Source organism: Myotis myotis, unplaced genomic scaffold (assembly GCF_014108235.1).
Source record: "Myotis myotis isolate mMyoMyo1 unplaced genomic scaffold, mMyoMyo1.p scaffold_m19_p_2, whole genome shotgun sequence".
Taxonomy (NCBI): Eukaryota; Metazoa; Chordata; class Mammalia; order Chiroptera; family Vespertilionidae; genus Myotis; species Myotis myotis.
Window position 1 is genome coordinate 49,272,456 of NW_023416324.1, and position 19,896 is coordinate 49,292,351.

General features: G+C 37.1%; 1 protein-coding gene across 5 annotated transcripts in view; it reads left to right on the plus strand.

Annotated features, from left to right (window-relative positions):
- The window catches only part of LRRC7 (leucine rich repeat containing 7), a 479,490-nt gene that overhangs the window by 150,691 nt on the left and 308,903 nt on the right, over nt 1-19,896 (plus strand). For all 5 annotated transcript variants that reach the window (XM_036352078.1, XM_036352079.1, XM_036352082.1 and 2 more), the window contains one exon: nt 12,891-13,093. In XM_036352078.1, coding sequence (XP_036207971.1) covers nt 12,891-13,093 — 203 coding nt within the window. The remainder of the gene's footprint in view (nt 1-12,890; nt 13,094-19,896) is intronic.

The window sequence follows — 19,896 nt, forward strand, 5'->3', positions numbered from 1 at the left end:
GCTTTTCCAGTTGGGTATTTTTTGCTTCTTCGTATTTCAAATCTTTGACTTGATTCTTGGGATCCTCTTATCTGCTGTTGGATCTCTGTATAATATTCTTTATTTCAGGCAGTGTATGCTTAATTTCTAGTTGGTCCTTTTTCATATCCTTGAGGGTCTCACTAAATTTATTGGCAGTTTCTAGAAAATTCTTGAAAAACCTTATAACTGTGGTTTTGAACTCTATATCCAGTAGCTTGCTTTCATCCATTCCTGTCATTTGTGACCTGTTTCTTTGTCTCCGCATTTTGGCTGCTTCCCTGGGTTGCTAGGTGTCCTATAGGGCCCAGTGGCTCAGCCTCCCCAATTACCTGAGGTGGACACTCTTGGTACACCCCTTTGTGGTCTTTGTGCACAGTGTTGTTGTAGTTAAGCCTTGATTGTTGTTGGTATCACTGGGAGGAATTGACCTCAGGGCCAATTGTCTGTGAGAATCAGCTGTGTCTATGGTAGAAGAACCTCTGTGCTGAAGACACCCTTCTGGGGCAAGACTAGCTTCAGTGGGGCTTTGGTGCTCACTGAGTCTGCCCCCTGAGTGTGTCCCTTATGGATCTGAGGAGTTGTAATCTGGATGGTCCCACTCTGACCACTGGGTACACTGGCTCTTGGATCTCTAAGGAGGTGCTAATTTAGCCTCTGCCTGAGGCTACCCAGCAGGAGCTACAGAGAGATCTACTGATTCCTCTTCCTTGTTTGGGGTTTGGAGGTGCCCAGATGAGGCCCAGCTGTAAAGCAATGCAAGCTGCTGTAGGGCCTTGGGCCTTATTTTGGAAGTTCTGGGTCTCTCTGACCCAGCTGCAGTTTGTTAGGTAATTTTAGATTGCAAAGGGCCAGTCCATTCATATGCAAAAGCCTCTTCACACAGCTTGGGTGGGGTGGGGTTTCAGGGAATCAACAGGGCAGAGCAAACTGCTATGGCTGATCCTCAGCCCTGCCCTAAGAGTCCCCGGGTCTCAGTGTCCCGAAGTAATTGCTGCAAGCACCTCTGAGAGAACGCCGCCCTTGAGTTCCGCCCAATGCCAGACAGTCCAGTTTCTCCCCATGTGAGTCTGGGTCCCCAGCGACTCACCTGGACCTGGAGTCCAGAGCAGTCGGGAGCTTGTGTCTCCCTCCCAATTGAAAAAGACAACCACGTCCTCCATTGCCAGCTCTTTCTGCGCGCACCTCCATACCTCTGCACTTTACTTCCCACCACCTCTGAGTCTCAGTGTGCTTTTCTCTTTCCTTCTCGTTGTAGAATTTCCACTCATCCAGCCTTCCTGTGGTGCTGGATGATGTCTGTTTTGTCTTTTAGTTGTATATTTGAAGTGGTTGTGCGAGGCAGCAATTTCAGGTGTTTACCTATGCCGCCATCTTGGTTTCTCCTAAACAGTTCAGTTTTAAATACACCTCTGATTCCACCCTGGGACGCTTTCATGAGTGCATTCTCCCATGTTTTTAAGTTCCTTCCAGCTTTAAACTTGTTCAATTAATATTCCTTTTACTTTGACTCTTTTTTCAGCCTGAGGGTGACATCAAGCAAGCTTATTTGTTTCATAAATCTCTTAAAATCTTTCCAATTATAAAGTAACTGCCTAGATTTATACCCAAAGCAACTTAATTGATTAAAATATTGCCACTACAAGTCCTGTTTATTTAGTTGAGCTTCAGAATTGTAGCATTTGCTCTAAATAGAAGACACAAGTACCACCATCATCAGCATTAATTAAAATATTAATAAATATAGATAATGCTAGAAGTTATCTATAGTTATGATTGAAGAATGAGTATAAAACAGCATGAAATGCCATTTAAAAGCGCTTTCTTTAAGTTGTTTATATCAGTTTGAAAACACAGGTCTTTCATCATGTCTTGTGAAGGGCACCATATTGACATTGTGTCACAACACAAAAGGCAAGGAATCCCTAAGATGAGAACTACATGGAAAATGTTTTCTTGCTAGCTCCCAATAAATGCATCTTCTCAAATCTTGAAAGAAGGTGTGGAGTGAAATGCTTCATACAAAGTGGACTTTTTTTTTTTTTTTACAAAAGTAAATATTTACCATCTTGTACCCAAATTTTCATTAAATAAAATATTTGATTAAACTAATACTTCTAAATGTACTATATACAACTCAATAAGTCATGTTGAATAATTAATATTTTTCTTAATAGCCCAGTCATCATTAAGAATATAAATCATTATCTTATACTACAGCATAAAAAATATCTCAGGAGATATTAAGGTATAAGACCATCTTATGAGTAATTTATGTAAGGGTGAGATAAGTGATCAGACTAAGGTTCAACCAAACCTAAGATTGTATTAATTAAATAGCCTTTATTTGACTACTTCTGTTCTATTCCCTTATTCTGTCTCTCTGTGAACAAGCCTTCAGATATTATTCCAGCAACTTATTATTTTAGATTATCACCTTATGAAAGTTAGATCTTTAAGAGTGTCCCAAATCTTAGAAATTGATTTCTTTATGCTGCTCTTGGCTGAGGTTCACAGTTTATCTGAAAGCAAATTCTATAAGAAAAATAACTATAACTTTTTTTACAGAATTAGAACTTTTTCTGAACTCAGACTATTATTAATCTAATCTTGAAGTCTGATTTCTACTGGACTCCACTGTAATATTTTCATATTTAAGTGAGTAGATTAAAATTCCAAGAGAAAATGGAAATACTAAAATACTGTTACTCATCTGTGTGATACAATAAGGAGTCATTTTGAGTAACCTTGTATATGCCACTACTTAGTAAAAATCTTCTCTCAAGAGACTTTTTCCCCAAATTGATTCTGTAATCCTGAGGTTGATGTTCTTTAAAGTAGTTAGTTAAGATGACAATAATAACAACAATGAGGAGGAGGAAGACAAGGAAAGCAGCATTTTTTATATAGTCTGGAACAGTTAGAGAAACCTTTAAAAAGAAGTTGAGCTTGAATAAATAATCTAAACTCAAATTCTATGGACTTTTTTAATAGCACACACTGTGACTCATAGGCAATGACGTAAATAGAGTAAAACAGAACATTCTATTTATCATTCTAAGATGTTCCATTTTACAGGTTTCTATAATATCAGTTACTGTGATGTTTTAAGACCTGCAAATAAATTCTAATAACCACCATGGTTTATAAAGATATCATAGGTTTAGCATAAATTGGCCAGACTGGTATAGATGGGAAATATGGGTAAGGGATATATTGGGTGTGATGTAAACTAGAGCACAGAATTGGAAAAGTATGCATATGAAAGTACGAGGTAAAACAGCTGAAAAATTGGGTTGAAATTAGTTTAACTGTCAAGATAAAATATCGTGTAGACCAGAATTTCCTAAAATGTATTCTAAATACTCATTCCTAATTACAGTGATAAACTTCAACATTTTCTGTTTTTTTGTTTGTTTGTTTTTAAAGTGTTTAGTAAACACTGGTTTGAACAAAGATAAACATATTTACCACAAGACCTTTCTGGGGTCATATTAGTATATTTATTTCTTAGAGGAAGATACCACCCAGGACATGGACTGGGGAATACTGCTCTAGGAAATCTGGACTCTGTGAAGATCCCAGAGCTGGGGACTAGACATGCATTTTAGGAGATTAGTCAAGATACTTAATGTGTATGTCAATATATAAAATGGATATAACTTTAAAATTTCCTTTTATAGCAATTATCATTATCTGCAATTATGGATTTACTAGTATTTGCACATGTTTTATTCAGTATTCATCTTCCTTACTACCCAGTAAATTCATTAGAGCAGGAACCAGAGCTCTTTTATTCACTGGTATTTCCTACTTATAACCCAGTACCTACCTACCACAGAGTAGGCATTTAATAAATATGTGTTGAACAAATGATGGTAAAGTAAAGGTATCTGGAAATAGTATGCGTCCATACAGTTATATTTTTAGCACTACCACCAGGATATGATAAGGGTCTGATCCAGATTGAATGAATGGTAAAGAAAGAACGGGGAAGATGTAGAAGGTTTACTATGGGAGGAAAGAAAGAAGAAGCAGTAAAAGATGACTCCAAGGTTCAGAATTAAGAGAATTAAAACAAAGCTAATCAAAATTAGAAATCGAGAAGGAAAGGGCAGTGTCTAGTGTGAAGTCGGTGCTTTATAAATATTTCCAAGATCTGCTTTAGATTAGTTAAATTTTATTCAAAGATAGGGAGCTCATGAAGCAAAAACTATACCAGGGATGATGGTTTATATTGGGAATCATTCATAGAAAGACTCTTGAAATCAGTAGATGAAATGGGAAGAATGTGTATAGAGAGAACAGAAACATTGCTTTATTCTTTGAAGAAGTAGCTTGTCTAGAAGCATAACTTAGAAATATTTGATAAGCTTCTTCTAGGTACCAGGCACCATGCTTTTCTTCTTGATTTCTTGGTTTGATTGCTAATGTGATAATATCAGCATTAAGGACCACAAGGGTTTTGTCCTAATGACAGTTCATTGATCGTTATCAAGACAGACTGGTGCCCATGTATTGAAAGCAAATAAAATTGTGTGCAATAATTGCAGGCTTTCAAATATTGTAATGACAAGATGAAAACAAACCCCTGAAATCTGAGTATTTTTGAAGTGGGATCATTTTAATGGTCAAAAAACAAGCCTCAGATGCTCCACATGGAGTCCTATAAGCAACATGCCAGTTGTCTTGATAAGGGGGTTTCAAAGACATACTTGAGGTTAGGTAATGGTTTTAAGGATGTTTCTTGAAGTAGGACATGGAGAGAACTTGGCAGTTGTCCATCTCCCTGTGGCACATTTAGTGAAGCAAAGGTTTCTCAGTGAATAAATTAGAAACGGTTGTTATTTGAAAAACGTAAGTCTGTGCCAACTAATGAGGATAGCCAGGGTATTTGTCCCAAGAAATCTTAGAAAGATTGAACTTTCCTTGATCCCTTTATCTTTCAAGGTATGTAATATTATACAAGGATAGCATGAACAGACCAGACAAAGGTATAAAATCCTAAGGAATGCACAGAGGTATCGAAAGACAGGTGTTTTGATACTCATATTCTTATAGCCTGAGTCAACTACTGCAGGCATAATTCTCAAATGGTTGAAATTCTTTTTGGCGTAAATTATCAGTAGAGAAGGGTTTGAAGAATGTAGCAGGTGAATCTTCCTTTGACTTCATTTGGGTGAGGCCTTATTATCAAACCTGCTGTTTAAATGCATTTGATTCTAGGAGAATGTCAAAAGGGAGGCTGTTGGCTGCACACTGTGGTTATAGAAAAAATCCCCTTTAGCTATTCAATTTAGATTTTTTAAAAACACGATTCAAGAGAGAAGGGGATCAATGTAGTGTTGTTAGTAGACAGAAAAAAAAATGCTCTTATCTTTGATTTCAAGGAATTTACTGGAAGGGTCTTGCCAGGAAAAGATGAATACCTGTTTTGCCTCTTTAAATCCTTTTGAAAAATTGAAAATCTAAGAATTTCTCTTTTGGATGTGTGCTAAGGATATGTAGTAACACAACAAATCAGATTGCTTCTGAGTCAGACTCCAAACACTGGGCATGAAGCTACATGTCTTTGTGGTGTACTGGGCTATGGTCATGTTTCAGAAAAAAATAAATGTGCTTCTGTATATAATGTATGTAATGTGTATGTACTTTCTTGTGTTTTGTGCTTACACAATTTCTGAAAAGCTTTCTCAATTCTACCACATTACATTTCCATACTTTTGACATTCAAAAAATTATCTAAAACTGATCACTAAGAGGCCAATGTTATTTCCCTCACTGCCACCCTTCATTCTGTTTTGCATCTATAAAGTATTCTATGTGAAAATAACTCTCGTGTGTGTGTGTGTGTGTGTGTGTGAACTGATAATAAAGTCATGACTATAAATTCTCATATGCTGACCTGTATACATTGCTATCAATGTAGTGCAAGATCTCTAATAGAAAAAAAAAAATCAATGATTCTGCCTGGCCAGCGTGGCTCAGCAGTTGATCATTGACCTACGAACCAGGAGGTCACAATTTGATTCCCAGTCAGGGCACGTGGCCCACATTGTGGACTCGATCCCCAGTGTGGGTGTGCAGCAGACAGCCAATCAGTGATTTTCTTTCATCATTGATGTTTCTGTCTCTCTCTCCCCCTCTTCTTTCCTCTCTGAAATCAAATCAATAAAAATACATTTTTTAAAAATCAGTGATTCTGGGGGAGGAGATATGAGATCCAATCTCAAGTCTACTAATTACTCTGTGTGTGACCTTATGCACATCACAGATTCACTAAATGTTAATTAGTTATTGTTAAAATATGGAAAGTTACACATATGCCTATTTTATGAAAAAACAAGGTGAAAGGTTATAAATTGTTTTGAAATTTTTGCAAGGACTATACAAATGAAAGTTATATTCATCTTAGCTCCCATATTGATTTGCTAAAAATCAATATTTTTAAAGTATCAACTCTGGACCACATACTAACCAACTTATTGGAAATATGCATTGTTGAACAGGCTGGACATGGCCTGTTCTCACAGAGGTTTCAATCTCGTAAACAAGATTGATATTGAATTAAGTAATTAAAATGTGATCAACAGGAATTGCAGCATAGAGTTGGAATATATGCTCAAGAATCATAACCTGCCTTGATGATAAGTAGAGGCTTTTTTCCCTTCTTCATACAATTATTTTAAACGGCAAGGGAAATGTACCTATGCAGAAGCAGCCTTATTGCTGAAGGCTCTGGCATAAGAGAAGTCATGTAGCCTTAGAGTTATAAAAGAAGCTGTGAATGCAAAAAGCCAGAAAGGAATGAGAAGAGTGTATGTGGAAGGCAGCAGTCAGACCCCAAGACATCACCATCCTTGGTATGCCAGAGTAAAAATGTTAGACTTTGCCTAGAGGTCAGAGAGGAGTCATGAAGTGTTTGTACCAACGGGGTGACAGCATAATATTTATGTTTTTAAAAGGTCACTCCAGCTGCACTGTGGAGGGAAAAAAGAGAGACAGGCATAAGTGCAAGAGATAATAGTTTGAGCTAGGTTGCTGAGCAGTTGAACTTGGTTCAATAAAAGTTTAGGCTATTTAATGGTTAGGACTTGGTGATAGGTATGGGAAGTGAGCGAACTAGAGGAGTCAAGAGCAGTGCCAAAGTTGCTATATTAAGAAACTAGGCGAATTATATTTCCATCCACTGAGATTTAGAACACAGGATGAGATGGAGGTTTGGGGGCAGAACAGTCGTTGCTTACCCTGTGAATGCTTAAAACCTGAAGACACAATTTTAGTATTTTTTATGTACTCTTATTTTATAGGCTAAACTGAGAGAGGTAAAACAGTGTGCCAAGAGACTCACAGCGAGGGAGTTAGCTCCATATTCTTGACCATCATGATGCTCACTACCTTTTAAGAGCATCCCTTCAGTTTTGAACAGTTATATTTGAGATGCCCATAAAGTAGAAACAATAAGAAAAATAACCTGAGTAGAGGTAAAAAGAACGTTTATAATCATCCACTCATCAAAGTTAAATGAGATTGTAAAAGGAAAGAGTGTATAATTAGAAGAGAATGGGCCTGGAAGGGGCGAGGGGAGTGTCTAATACTATAAATCTCAGTGTTTGGAGAGAAGATAGCTTCTTCTCAAAAAATTGAAATAGAGGAAACGAAGTGCAAGGATAAATGTCAGAAGAGAATGCTGTCACGGGAGCCAAAGAAAGGGATTGTTCCAAAGAAGGATGTAGTTCTCTGCCCAGTATTCCTAATACTTCAACTAATGAGGGATTAAAAGTCTAAAAGAGATCAAAGAAAAACTTCCTCTTAAACCTGGAAGATAATTTCCCACCTTCCTTATTTATCTGTTCTTACCACCAAGTTTTCACCAAATGAAAGAAATTTTAAAATACATATATCCATAAAGACAGATAAAATAAAAGACATCTAGAGATAAGAAATTTCAGCAAATTTTGAGAAGACAGGGAATGAAGATGTAGTTTATTTTCATCTACATGCAAAGTACATTATGAGCTACATTATAAAGTACTCTCAAAGGGATACAAAAAGTAATTTACTCCATAGATTTCCTTTGAGTTTTGAAGGCAACAGGTACCAGGCAAGGAACTGGAAGAGACTTAGTACTGAAAATAGGAAAATTGACTGGATTTCTCTATATACAAAACTGCATAGCTATGCCCCAGACAGAAGATGAGAATATTCTTTGGCTTTCTGCCAGACCATCCTGCAGTGAAATCTATTATGCATACAAAGCTTCCAATTAACTTTTTAGTGCTTCACTCTTCAATATGGAAGGACAGCCAGGGATCAGCAGATATTTTTTAAAGCCGATCATGAAAGATAAAGACCTAAATAAACAAACAGAAAATAGAATTCAGAAATAATGCAAGAAACAGGAGGAAAAAAGATTTAAAATGTATTGTTGATATCTTCTAAGAATCTAAGAGAACATTAACGTTTTATGGTCCCCTAACATACTATGAAAAAGGAGCATCCATTCAGGAAGCAACAAATAACTTGTGGAAAATAAAATGTGCTATCAGATATAGATAATACAGTCAGTAGATTTAGTAGATAAAGTTAAGAAACTCTCCCAGAAAATAGAATAAAAGGACACAGACATGGAAATTACAAGAGAAAAAAAATAATTGTTACCAGATAGATCTAAAAGGTAGGTCCTACGTCCAGCTAATCAGGATTGCAGAAAAAGGGAAAATAAAAACAACAAAGAGGAGGAAATTACCAATTAAATAACAGAAAATTTAACAGAATTGAAGGATAAGTGCTTTCAAATTGAAGAGATCCATGAAGTATCCAGTACAATGGAATTTAAAAACAACACACACACACACACACACACACACACACACACACACACACACACACCATCAAAGCACATTTTCATGAAATTTCAAAAGACTACAGATAAGATAAAAATTCTAAAATGTTCTGATGGAAGGGAATGTGGGTATAAACTGGGATTTTGAATAGTAATGGGACTGGATTTCCTGGCAACCATTTTCAAAGCTAGAAAATATTAAATTAAAATGCCTTCAAATACAGAAGGAAAATTATTTCTGACCTGGAAGTGTATATTCAACCAACCTTTCAATTGCTTGTGGGTGAAATAAAACCATGTTCAGACATGCAAAGTTTTCAAAAAATGTACCTACCATAGATGCTTTCTCAGTAAGTTATTAGATGTTATATTCCAACATTGGATATTATATTCCAATAAGTCTAGCAAGCAAAAAGTAACCAACCCAAATAGGAGCAAGAAGATAGACTGCTTCTAATGGATTATTTCAGGGGAGTGAGAAATTATTAAAAATCAAATTACATTTGTTTGGCTATACCAAGAGGAGATAGGATATTGAATTAGTGGAAGGTGCATAAAAAACCCAACCAAAGAAAACAAGAGGCAATTTTTAAAGAAAAAAGAAAGCACAAGAGATAAAATGTGATTGAATTGCAGTGGAATATAGTCATCATAAAATAAATACTATTAATTTAAAACAATATTGTTTGGTTGATTACAAGTATGTGGGAATTTATTAGAAGAAAGATAAACTGCCACATTTTACACTAGAAACCTGTCATTGCAAAGTCAGTAGTAGCACTGTAATCAAGTTATTTAGAATTTTAGGGTAAGAAAAAAACCTCTAAAATGTTGAAAATTATTATCTGTAGGGGGCATAAGTCAGGAAAGAATTGTGATTGAGAAATAGTCCTTGCATTAGATACCAAAGTTATCAGTGAGGAGAGAGGTTGTTCAAGAGATGATAAATGGAAGGTCTGAGGAAGGGCAGAGTGATGTTACTGCCAGGTAATGAGACCATCACAGCGCAGAGGTTTTACAGGATGAAAGAAAAGTAATGTAATAGTTTTTAGAGAACAAAGGAGGATAACAACTCCACTTTCCAAGCCTGAAGTGTTTGGAAATCATCATGTTCCACTTGTAAAGCCTGTAGGTCAGCCAAGTTTCTATTGAGACTACGATGGGGAGGGAGCATTCGTGAAGAAGATGAGGCTCATTGGAGTTGATCATGATGTAAGGCATAATCTCAGAGTTCAGGGTGTAGAGGAAAGAGAAGTTGAGCCAGGGACAGCCTCAGCACAGTGTGGGGATGAGAGATGGGACAGAAAAGATGATCAGAGGTGCCTACCATTTGGGTCAATGAAAGACAAAGCAGTTATAAATGAATTAAATTCCAGAAATCTTGGTGGACAGTGAACTCTCTCTCTGGCCAAAGTGTTCAGGTGCAGACCTGGATTTTGTCTTATTTCTCTTGGTTCATAATAAAAATTTTGTGGTGGTAGCACAAGGTGGGTATCAAAAACAACCATGCTGTTCAGCACAAAAGGGTAAGTGCAAGACACTGGGTGACAGAAAGCATGAACAATTGATTCCTCACTCATCTGTATGTCATCAAGACAGACAGAGTACATGTCAGCTCTACAGCATCACAGCTGGGTGGTCAATGTGGCCACTAGTGACTCAAATTAAAAACCTGGGAATCTCTTAAACACCTTTCTTTGCTCCACAGCCTCCCCTTCCACCTCTCATTTCATCCTTCACCAACACTTGATTGTGCTTCTTAAATATCTTTCCAGTTTATCACTCCTCTCCATCCTCACTGCTACTATTTTAGTCTAAGCAGTTGTCACTTATCTTTACAACTGCACTAACCTCAGCAAACATGTACTAGATGCCTAATAGATGTCAGATGTTTACTAGATGCATTTATTGGTTGCCTAATATGTGTTAGATCTCCCCGTGGAGACTTGAAAGGTACTACCTATATCTTGGCTATTGTAAATAACACTGTAATAAATATAGGGATGCATATATCTTTTCAAATTAGAGTTTTGTATTTCTTCAGATATATTCCCAGAAGTGGAATTGCTAGATGATAAGGTAGTTTTATTTTTAGTTTTTTGAAGAACCTCCACACTGTTTTCCATAGTAGCTGCACCAATTTGCAGTCACACCAACAGTGTGTGAAGGTTCTCTTTTCTTCACCTCCTCACCGTTATTTGTTGATTTATTGACCATTCTGACAGGTGTGAGGTGATATCTCACTATGGTTTTAATTTGTATTTCTCTGATTAGTGACATTGAACATATTTTCATATGCCTGTTGACCATTTATGTGTCCTCTTTGGGAAAATGTCTATTAAGATCTTCTGCCCATTAGCTTGTTTGTTTTATTGGTGTTGAGTTGCATGAGTTCTTCATAAATTTTGGATATTAACGCCTTATCGGATGTGTCATTGGCAAGTATCTGCTCCCATTCCACATGTTGTCTTTTCATTTTGTTAATGCTTTCATTTGCTGTGCAAAATTTTTTTAGTTTGATACAGACTTTGGATTCTTTTAAATCTTATGATAAGGTTGTGTCAGCCCCCTGGAACAGGTAGGGCAGCTATCACCTGGTGATATATCTTCTACTTTTAGGGGGACAAAGTGATCAGGGTTTCTTCTTGCAGGATAATTTCTTAAATAAGTTTAAATCAAAATAATTGGTATGCCATTTTGGGATATCTTAGGGTGGCCTACCCTGGGCCCCTACAGAACTCCCTTATAGGGAAATCTATAATAATAAAAGCGTAATATGCTTTTGGGTCAATGAAAGAGGTCCTTCCGGACAAAGCCAGGGCTGCAAGGGAAGCCCAGGTCCTGGCTGCCAGAGGGAAGTCGATGCCAGGAGGGTAAGGAAGGAAGGCCTACTCTTGCACAAATGTCGTGCATCAGGCCTCTAGTGGTACAAATAAGTAGGAAGCTACATAGTTAGTGCTCTGGGAACTCAGAGGAAGACACTACTCATTATTCTTCCTGGGGAGACATCACAGACAGAGTGACCTTTTAGTTAGAATGAAAAGTTTTCAATCAAGCTATCAGTACCTGATGTGGTTGGGGAAAGAGTCGCAGGCATGTTTGTTTATTTATTCTTGTATTCATTTGATCATTCTATATTTGTTGTCAAGCACCAAGACAAATGCAAAATATGAACAAAACATGATTTCTATCCTTAAGAGGCTTACAGTCTATGAGAAGAATAACATAAAAAATAATAGATTTAATAAAGAACTGTAGGTGCATGATACAAATCTGTACACAATTTATGGTATTTAGTCAGTTTAACTTAGAGAAAGTCATGCCAAGGATGTCACAGGTTTCTGCCATGATTACAAGTTGTTTTCTCCCATTAAAATCACAGGATTCGTAAAGATAGGCCCTCATTCTAAGCACATAACCAATCCAACTCTGATTTGTTGTTCCAATAGAATATAAGCTTCATGAAAACAGAGAATCTGTTCAATTCATCACTCTCTCCCCAGTACCTAGATCAGTGCCTAGAATAGAGTGGTTTTTCAATGAGTATATGTTGACTGATTATATGAATTTGTGGGTCAAAAAGAAGACATCATAAACCTTAGTGGTGAAACTTACAGAAATGGGAGAAAAGTATTTTTTCAACAATTTCTGGAGGTTTCTGTTCTCCACTGTTACTTGTGTAAAATTAAAATCATATCGTAGATCCATGTTTCAAGTGGAAGTGGAAGTACAGTAATAACATTGCAATATGGCCCAGTTCTGTTATTCCTAAACTGTATGATATTGAGAAGTCTCTTAACCTCTCTAAATCCATTGTTTTATTTGTTAAATGGGAATAAATCCTATCTCACATACCTTGTAGGTTTGTTTAAGGATTAAATGATATAATGCTTGGACATGTCCAATATAAATTTTGAAGTAATATGTAGTTATACAATATATACCAACATTAAATTTCTAAGTTTTAAATATTACAAGAAGGTAGTTGATTAAGCAATTGTGTTTTTCTTTTTCTGTTTTTCTCTAGTGCATTGCCTGGAGATGACCACCAAACGGAAACTCATCGGCCGTCTGGTGCCGTGCCGATGTTTCCGAGGTGAAGAAGAAATCATCTCGGTTTTAGATTACTCCCACTGCAGCCTTCAGCAGGTGCCAAAAGAAGTCTTTAACTTTGAACGGACATTAGAGGAGCTTTATCTAGATGCCAATCAAATTGAAGAGCTACCCAAGGTAATTTTGACAGCCTAAAATATACTCTGTATATGAGTTTTTCATAATTTCCAAAGACTTGGCATAATGCTAATGCTAACTATAGCCCTTTGCCCTGGTGACTGACAAATCACTAAAATTGGTATAAGTTACCCCAATAGTCTCATTACCTTTTTTTATTTATCAATATTACAAATTTATTTTAACAAACACCAGTCAGAATTTTTTCAATGTAACATTTTATCTAATATTTAAGAGGAAAATGTCTTTATTATTTTATTTTTTCCATTTCATTTGTAACTTCATCTGATATGTTCATAACCAATTGAACTCCATGGAAATGATCATTTATTAGATTATGCCTTGTTATTTTAGTTGAAAATGACCTTCAAGAAAATATGGATTGGTGGCTTAAATCAATAACTTCTGTGTTTTTAAAAAGGAAAAAAATATACTATTTCAGAACTGAAAATTTTTTATGCATGTATGTTCAGGTGACATTGTTTTAAAAACTTGAATTACATGGTCTAAGTCTAAGAAATACTTTTCACACACACACACACACACACACACACACACACAAAATGTTTTTGGAATTTGAAATCTTTGATTATTACAGATATCATCAAATTACCTGGTGTTTAATAAATATAATGTAGAAAAAAATAATTTAAAAACTAATACCAAACTTTATGTACACACAAATGCACTCACAAAATCTTTTTTTTAAAAAATATATTTTATTGATTTTTTACAGAAAGGAAGGGAGTGGGACAGAGAGTCAGAAACATCAATGATAGAGAAACATCGATCAGCTGCCTCTTGCACACCTGCCACTGGGGATGTGCCCGCAACCATGGTACATGCCCTTGACCGGAATCGAACCTGGGACCTTTCAGTTCGCAGGCCGATGCTCTATCCACTGAGCCAAACCGGTCAGGGCTCACAAAATCTTTATAACATTGTGTCAGGCAAAGAAAATGTCTCCTGGGAACTTGTTCTCCATTGCAGAAAAGATTGAGGACCAAAAATTAACTAAAGCAGACCCAGATTCAAAATCTAAACCACTGGATCCTAATAACCATTTAAATACATGACTCAAATTAATTAATCACATGGCATTTACCTGTGAACGATTTGTACAATGGCTAGGAGGGGAGAAAATTTTCATTTTCATTGCTTTTGCTAAGTAAAATGCACATTAAATATCCAGAAACTAGAAAAAGAATCTTCCATAATTAAACTAACTTCATTATCAAACTCTAAGTAAAGCATGCTGGCCAAAACAAATTATAAATAATTATTTTTATGTAGGATTATTAATTGTGGTGTTTATAAACACTTCAAAGGCAAGAACTATTTAATATATACTTTAAAACCAATATATTTCTTTTTTGACAACCTAAGTGTATAGTGACATCTTAGATCTTTGCCCAGGAGGGTTGGATTAGGCCTAAAAATAATTTTGGCCAATGGATGATCTGGATTGCACACCAAGTAGAGGCTGGACTGAAATGGGCTTTCCCTTCTTCCATCCAACTATGAATTACTTGAGGGCAGAAATGCCATTTTGTTTAACTTTGCTCCCTTTACACATGCATGCATGGTGACTTTCAGAAAAGGATTACTCAATTTATTTGTTGTCACTACCAGGTGAAACAATGCAGAGAACTTCATTACTATTGTACTTGATTAGCAAAACTATGTAATGGTAAGCAATTCATAAATGTGGTATTTAGCTTATTTAGAAAAATAAGCACACATATTTCTGTAGGGAACGCCAATCTAGGATTTCCAGATAAAAATAAAGGACATCCAATGACATTTGAATTTTAAACTATAAGGCAGACAATTTTTAGTATAATTATGCCTCAAATATTGCACTGCATATGCTTATACAATAAAAAGTTTGTTATTTATCAGAAATCTAAATTTAATTGAGCATCCTATATTTTTGTTTGCTAAATCTGGCAGCCCTCAGTCCATCTAGTAAATTAAAATCTTTTTCTAGTTTCATGTGACAGATTCTGTAAGAAAATAATAAAACATGATCTACACTAATAAAAGACAAACATGCAAATTAACTGTACCTTCGCTACACCTTAAGCCACACCCACCAGCCAATCAGAGCGACTATATGCAAATTAACCCAACCAAGATGGCGGCTGGCAGCCATGGAGCTGGAGCAAGCAGGAGGCATGGTTGGCCCAATGATGGAGGAAGCCAAGCTTCCCGCCTGCCACGGCCGGCTCTGAGCTCCACTCAAGACAACAAAGTTTCAATTACAGAAGACAAATAAACCCCAGATACCTGCTTTCAGCCCACCGTGGCCATGGAGCTGGAGCGATCAGGAGGCTTGGGTTGTCCCTGGTGATGGAGGAAGCCAAGCTTCCTGCCCGCCCACCCTGGCCAGCTCTGAGCTCTACTCAAAACAATAAAGTTTCAATTATAGAAGGTAAATAATCCCCAGATACCTGCTTTCAGCCGGCCATGGCCATGGAGCTGGAGCGAGCAGGAGGCTTGGGTTGCCCCTGGTGATGGAAGAAGCCAAGCTTCCCTCCCACCTACCTTGGCTCCTGAGCTCCTCTCAAGGCTACAAAGTTTCAATTATAGAAGGTAAATAAATCCCAGAATAAAAAAAAAAAGGAGAGGCTGGGAGCTTCTGTCGCCAGGGGGGCTTGGCCAGCCTGAAAACGGCCCTCAGCCCCTCACCCAGACTGGCCAGGCACCCCAGTAGGGACCCCCCACCCTAAAGGGGGTGTGGCCAGCCTGAAAACAACCATCAGCCCCTCACCCAGGCTGGCCAAACCTCCATGGGTTGAGGGTCCCACTGGGTTGTGGGGGTCTTGACCAGCCTGCAAACAACCATCAGCCCCGCACCAGGCTGGCCAGGCACTCCAGTGGGGACTCCCACCCTGAAAGGGGTGTGACCAGCCTGCAAACAGCCATCAACCCCTCACCCAGGCTGGCCAAGCACCTCAGCAGGACCCTCATCCTGATCCGGGACACCCTTCAGGGCAAACCAGCTGGCCATCACCCATTCACCAGGCTTCTATCCTATATAATAAAAGGGTAATATGCAAACTGACCCTAACAGCAGAACGACTGGGAATGACTGGTCACTATGACACACACTGACCACCAGGGGGCAGACGCTCAATGCAGGAGCTGCCCCCTGGTGGTCAGTGTGCTCCCGCAGTGGGAGCTCTGCTCAGCCACAAGCCAGGTTGACGGCTGCCAGTACATCGGTAGTGGTGGGAGCCTCTTCCGCCTCAGCAGCGCTAAGGATGTCTGACTGCAGCTTAGGCCTGCTCCCCGCTGGAAAGTGGACATCCCTGAGGGCTCCCGAGCTGCCAGAGGGATGTCTGATTGCCAACTTAGGCCCAATCCCCCCGGGAAGTGGTCCTAAGCCAGCAGGTGGTCATCCCCCGAGGCGTCCCAGACTGTGAGAAGGCACAGGCCAGGCTGAGGGCCCCCTCCCCCTCCCCCCAAGTGCACAAATTTTTGTGCACAGGGCCTCTAGTTAATTAATAAAGCTGTATTCATTTAATATTTACTACACAGTATTTTAGGCTCTGGAGGGTAGTTATAAGAGAAATACCAATTCTTGCTCTCAATGATCTAACAAACTAATTACAAAGAAGTCAGAAGCATTACAGGTAAATGCACAGTAAGATATAATTAGAGCCAAATATTGTGTCAGAGCTTATGTATTTCAAAGAGTTCTATTCTTGGGGAGGAGGAAGAGGGCTTGACCAAAAAGCACAGATGAAAAAATTAAGATGTTATATGGAAAGGAAGAGAGAGGGACAGCACAGCTGTGCAGAGTCTGGACCTGAAGGTGCATGTTTGTGAGGTCCCACTATATGCAGGTAGAGTATGGAGAGTGGGAGGACCCAGATTGTGAAAAATCTTGAGAGTCATACAGCATTGTTTGATTTGATGTATTAGGCAGATAATGCCATTGTGGAGAGTTTTATACATCAAGTCAGTAGGAGCTTAAATAGGCTTGCATTAATAAGAAATTATGCAAGTAAACCAAAGATATTCCCAAGTTATAAGATGTATACTTTCCCAGTGTATTAAAATTAAGAAGAAATTATCATCTTTTGTTATTGGTGTGCTTTAGATATTTTGAAGATATTTCACATAATTTATCAAGGTTTTGATGAGTCCCCAAATTCAATATTGTTGTTTTCATAAAACATCCCTGTAAGTTAGTTTCTTCTAAAGTATCTGCTAGTGAGCTATGATCAAAACTATCTGACATTGAGAAATGTGATACTAGTACATTAATATACGTGCACATTTTTAGGAAAATGGGAAATTAAGAAGAGAAAAGAATAATGTATCAGTAAGGGTTCATTATGTGTATTTCAAATAATAGAAGACCCAATCCAACTTAACTTAAGCAAGAAATAGGATTGATTGGCTCACATAAGTGTCAGATCCATCAGGATAGGTTCCAGAGTTGGTATATTTTTATTTGCCTTGTGTGGGATCAACTTTATTCTTAAGCTGCCTTCCCTCATGGTGGTCATCTGCTTCAACATCCATAAAAAGGAATATCTGACTCCTGAAAACTCTCTTTTTCTGAGAGGGACAAGAAAATGTTTCCTCCAATATTCCTCAACTAATTTGCCCTTAGGTCTCATTTGTCTTAATTGTGCATTTGTTCATTGCTGATCCTATCCCTTTGCTATGGAACCTTCTGTGACAAGAATGATGGCATTGTTATAATTGGGTTAAACAGTGATGGGCTACTGCTATGGAGTTATGATTTTAGCAACAATGCAAAGAGAAGAGGTAAAAGGACTGATGGTGATATTACCATAATGGAAACTATAAACAGAATATTATAAAATAATTTCATGAGGAAAATTTTCTTTTAAGCAAAAATAACATATAAAATTTTTGAAGACCTATAGGCAAAGGATTAAGCTCTTCAGGGATTTAAATTTTTAAAGTTATATTAAATAACATTTTTTCTGCCATCTTATATTATGGGTTTTCTTTGTATTTCTCTGGCATTGTTACCATTGTACTTTCAGATTTATTGAATAATGAGATAGCCATTCATATTCTTGATATTACATTATGGCAAGACTTGCCTTTTACAAATGTTTTTATTACTTTTTCCTGATATTTAATACCAAGAATATTCTAGCTAGTCATGACTCCATACATAAGATGTTATACAACAGGTAGAGAACAGAGTCAAGGTTAATGGCATTAGGTAAGGATACTTCAAGAGATTCTGTCAGAAAAGAAACAAAAATAGATATGAAAGAACAGGAAATTTTTTGATAAGGAATAGTTCAATCTGTGTTGCTTAACTTTCTGTAGTAAAAGATAAAAATACAAAATGGCATGCCTTTTGTTTATTTTCTGCTTTGTTCCCTTGCTCAAGAAGATATATCTGCAAAAATATTGCTACGAGAGATGTCTGAGATTTTACTGTCTATGTTTTCTTGTAGAATTTTTATGATTTCGTGACTTTTAAGTCTTTTATCCATTTTGAATTTATTCTTGTGTTTGGTGTAAGTTGGTCTAGTTTCATTTTTTTTAAATGTAGCTCACCAATTTTCCCAACACCATTTATTGAGGATACTGTCTTTACTCCCTTTTGCGACAACATGGATGGACCTGGAGATTATTATGCTAAATGAAATAAGCCAGACAGAGAAAGACAAATACCAAATGATTTCACTTATATGTGGAATGTAATGAACCAAATAATATAACAAACAATAAAGAAACAGAACCGTAGATACATAGAACAAACTGACATATACTAGAGGGGAGGAGGGCAAGGAGTAGGTGAAAAGGGTGAGGGAATTAAGTAGAGGTGGACAACAGTATGATAATAGCCAGAGAGAAAGAGGGGAAGGGAACATGGAAGTGGGAAAAGTGGGTCAATGGGGACGGAAAATGACTTTATCTTGGGTTATGAGCACACAATGCAGCATGAAACCTGTATGGTTTTATGAACCAGTGTCACCCCAATAAATTCAATTAAAAATGACATGCCTTTTACACAGTGATAGAAATGCTACAATTTACCATTTAGTACTTTTTTTGCTTGTTATTTTGAATTTGGAACTTAAAAATTATGGACAGAGTAATAGACCATAACAGGTGCATATTACATATTCTATATATGAAGTAGTGTGGAAAGGCAAATGTGAAAAAAGAAATAAAAGGAAAACCTACAGAGAAACTTCTTGAAACTGAAGAGCAACATTTAAAAAGAGAATATAAATAAGTTTGGAAAAGCCAATATGTGATCAAAATTAAAAGACATGTAAAGTAAATTTGGTAGATGAGGTCAATTTCAACATATGTAAAAGAGGAGCAAACCAAATCTGAAGCACCATACTTTAAAAGTTTTCTCCTTTGAGAAGTTTACAACCTACTCCAGAAATTTTTTAGAGATTAAGGACCTGAGCTTTGGAATTAGATCCTTGCACTGCTGCTTTGTTGGCAAGGTGTTTTATTTGCTGAAAGCCTCAGTATTTTCCTTAGCAAAACTGGGAAAATAATAGCACCACTCTTAGGGTTAAATAGATGATAGATGATAGATAGATAGATGATAGATGATAGATAGATAGATAGATAGATAGATAGATAGATAGATAGATAGATAATAGGTAGGTAGATAGATAGATAGATGGATGATAGACAGATAGACAATAGAATAGTAGCTGAGATAATTCATGTGTAATACCTGGAATAAAAAAATCCTATATAATAAAAGGGCAATATGCAAATCGACTGAATGGTGGAATGACCAGTTGCTATGATACACACTGACCACCAGGGGG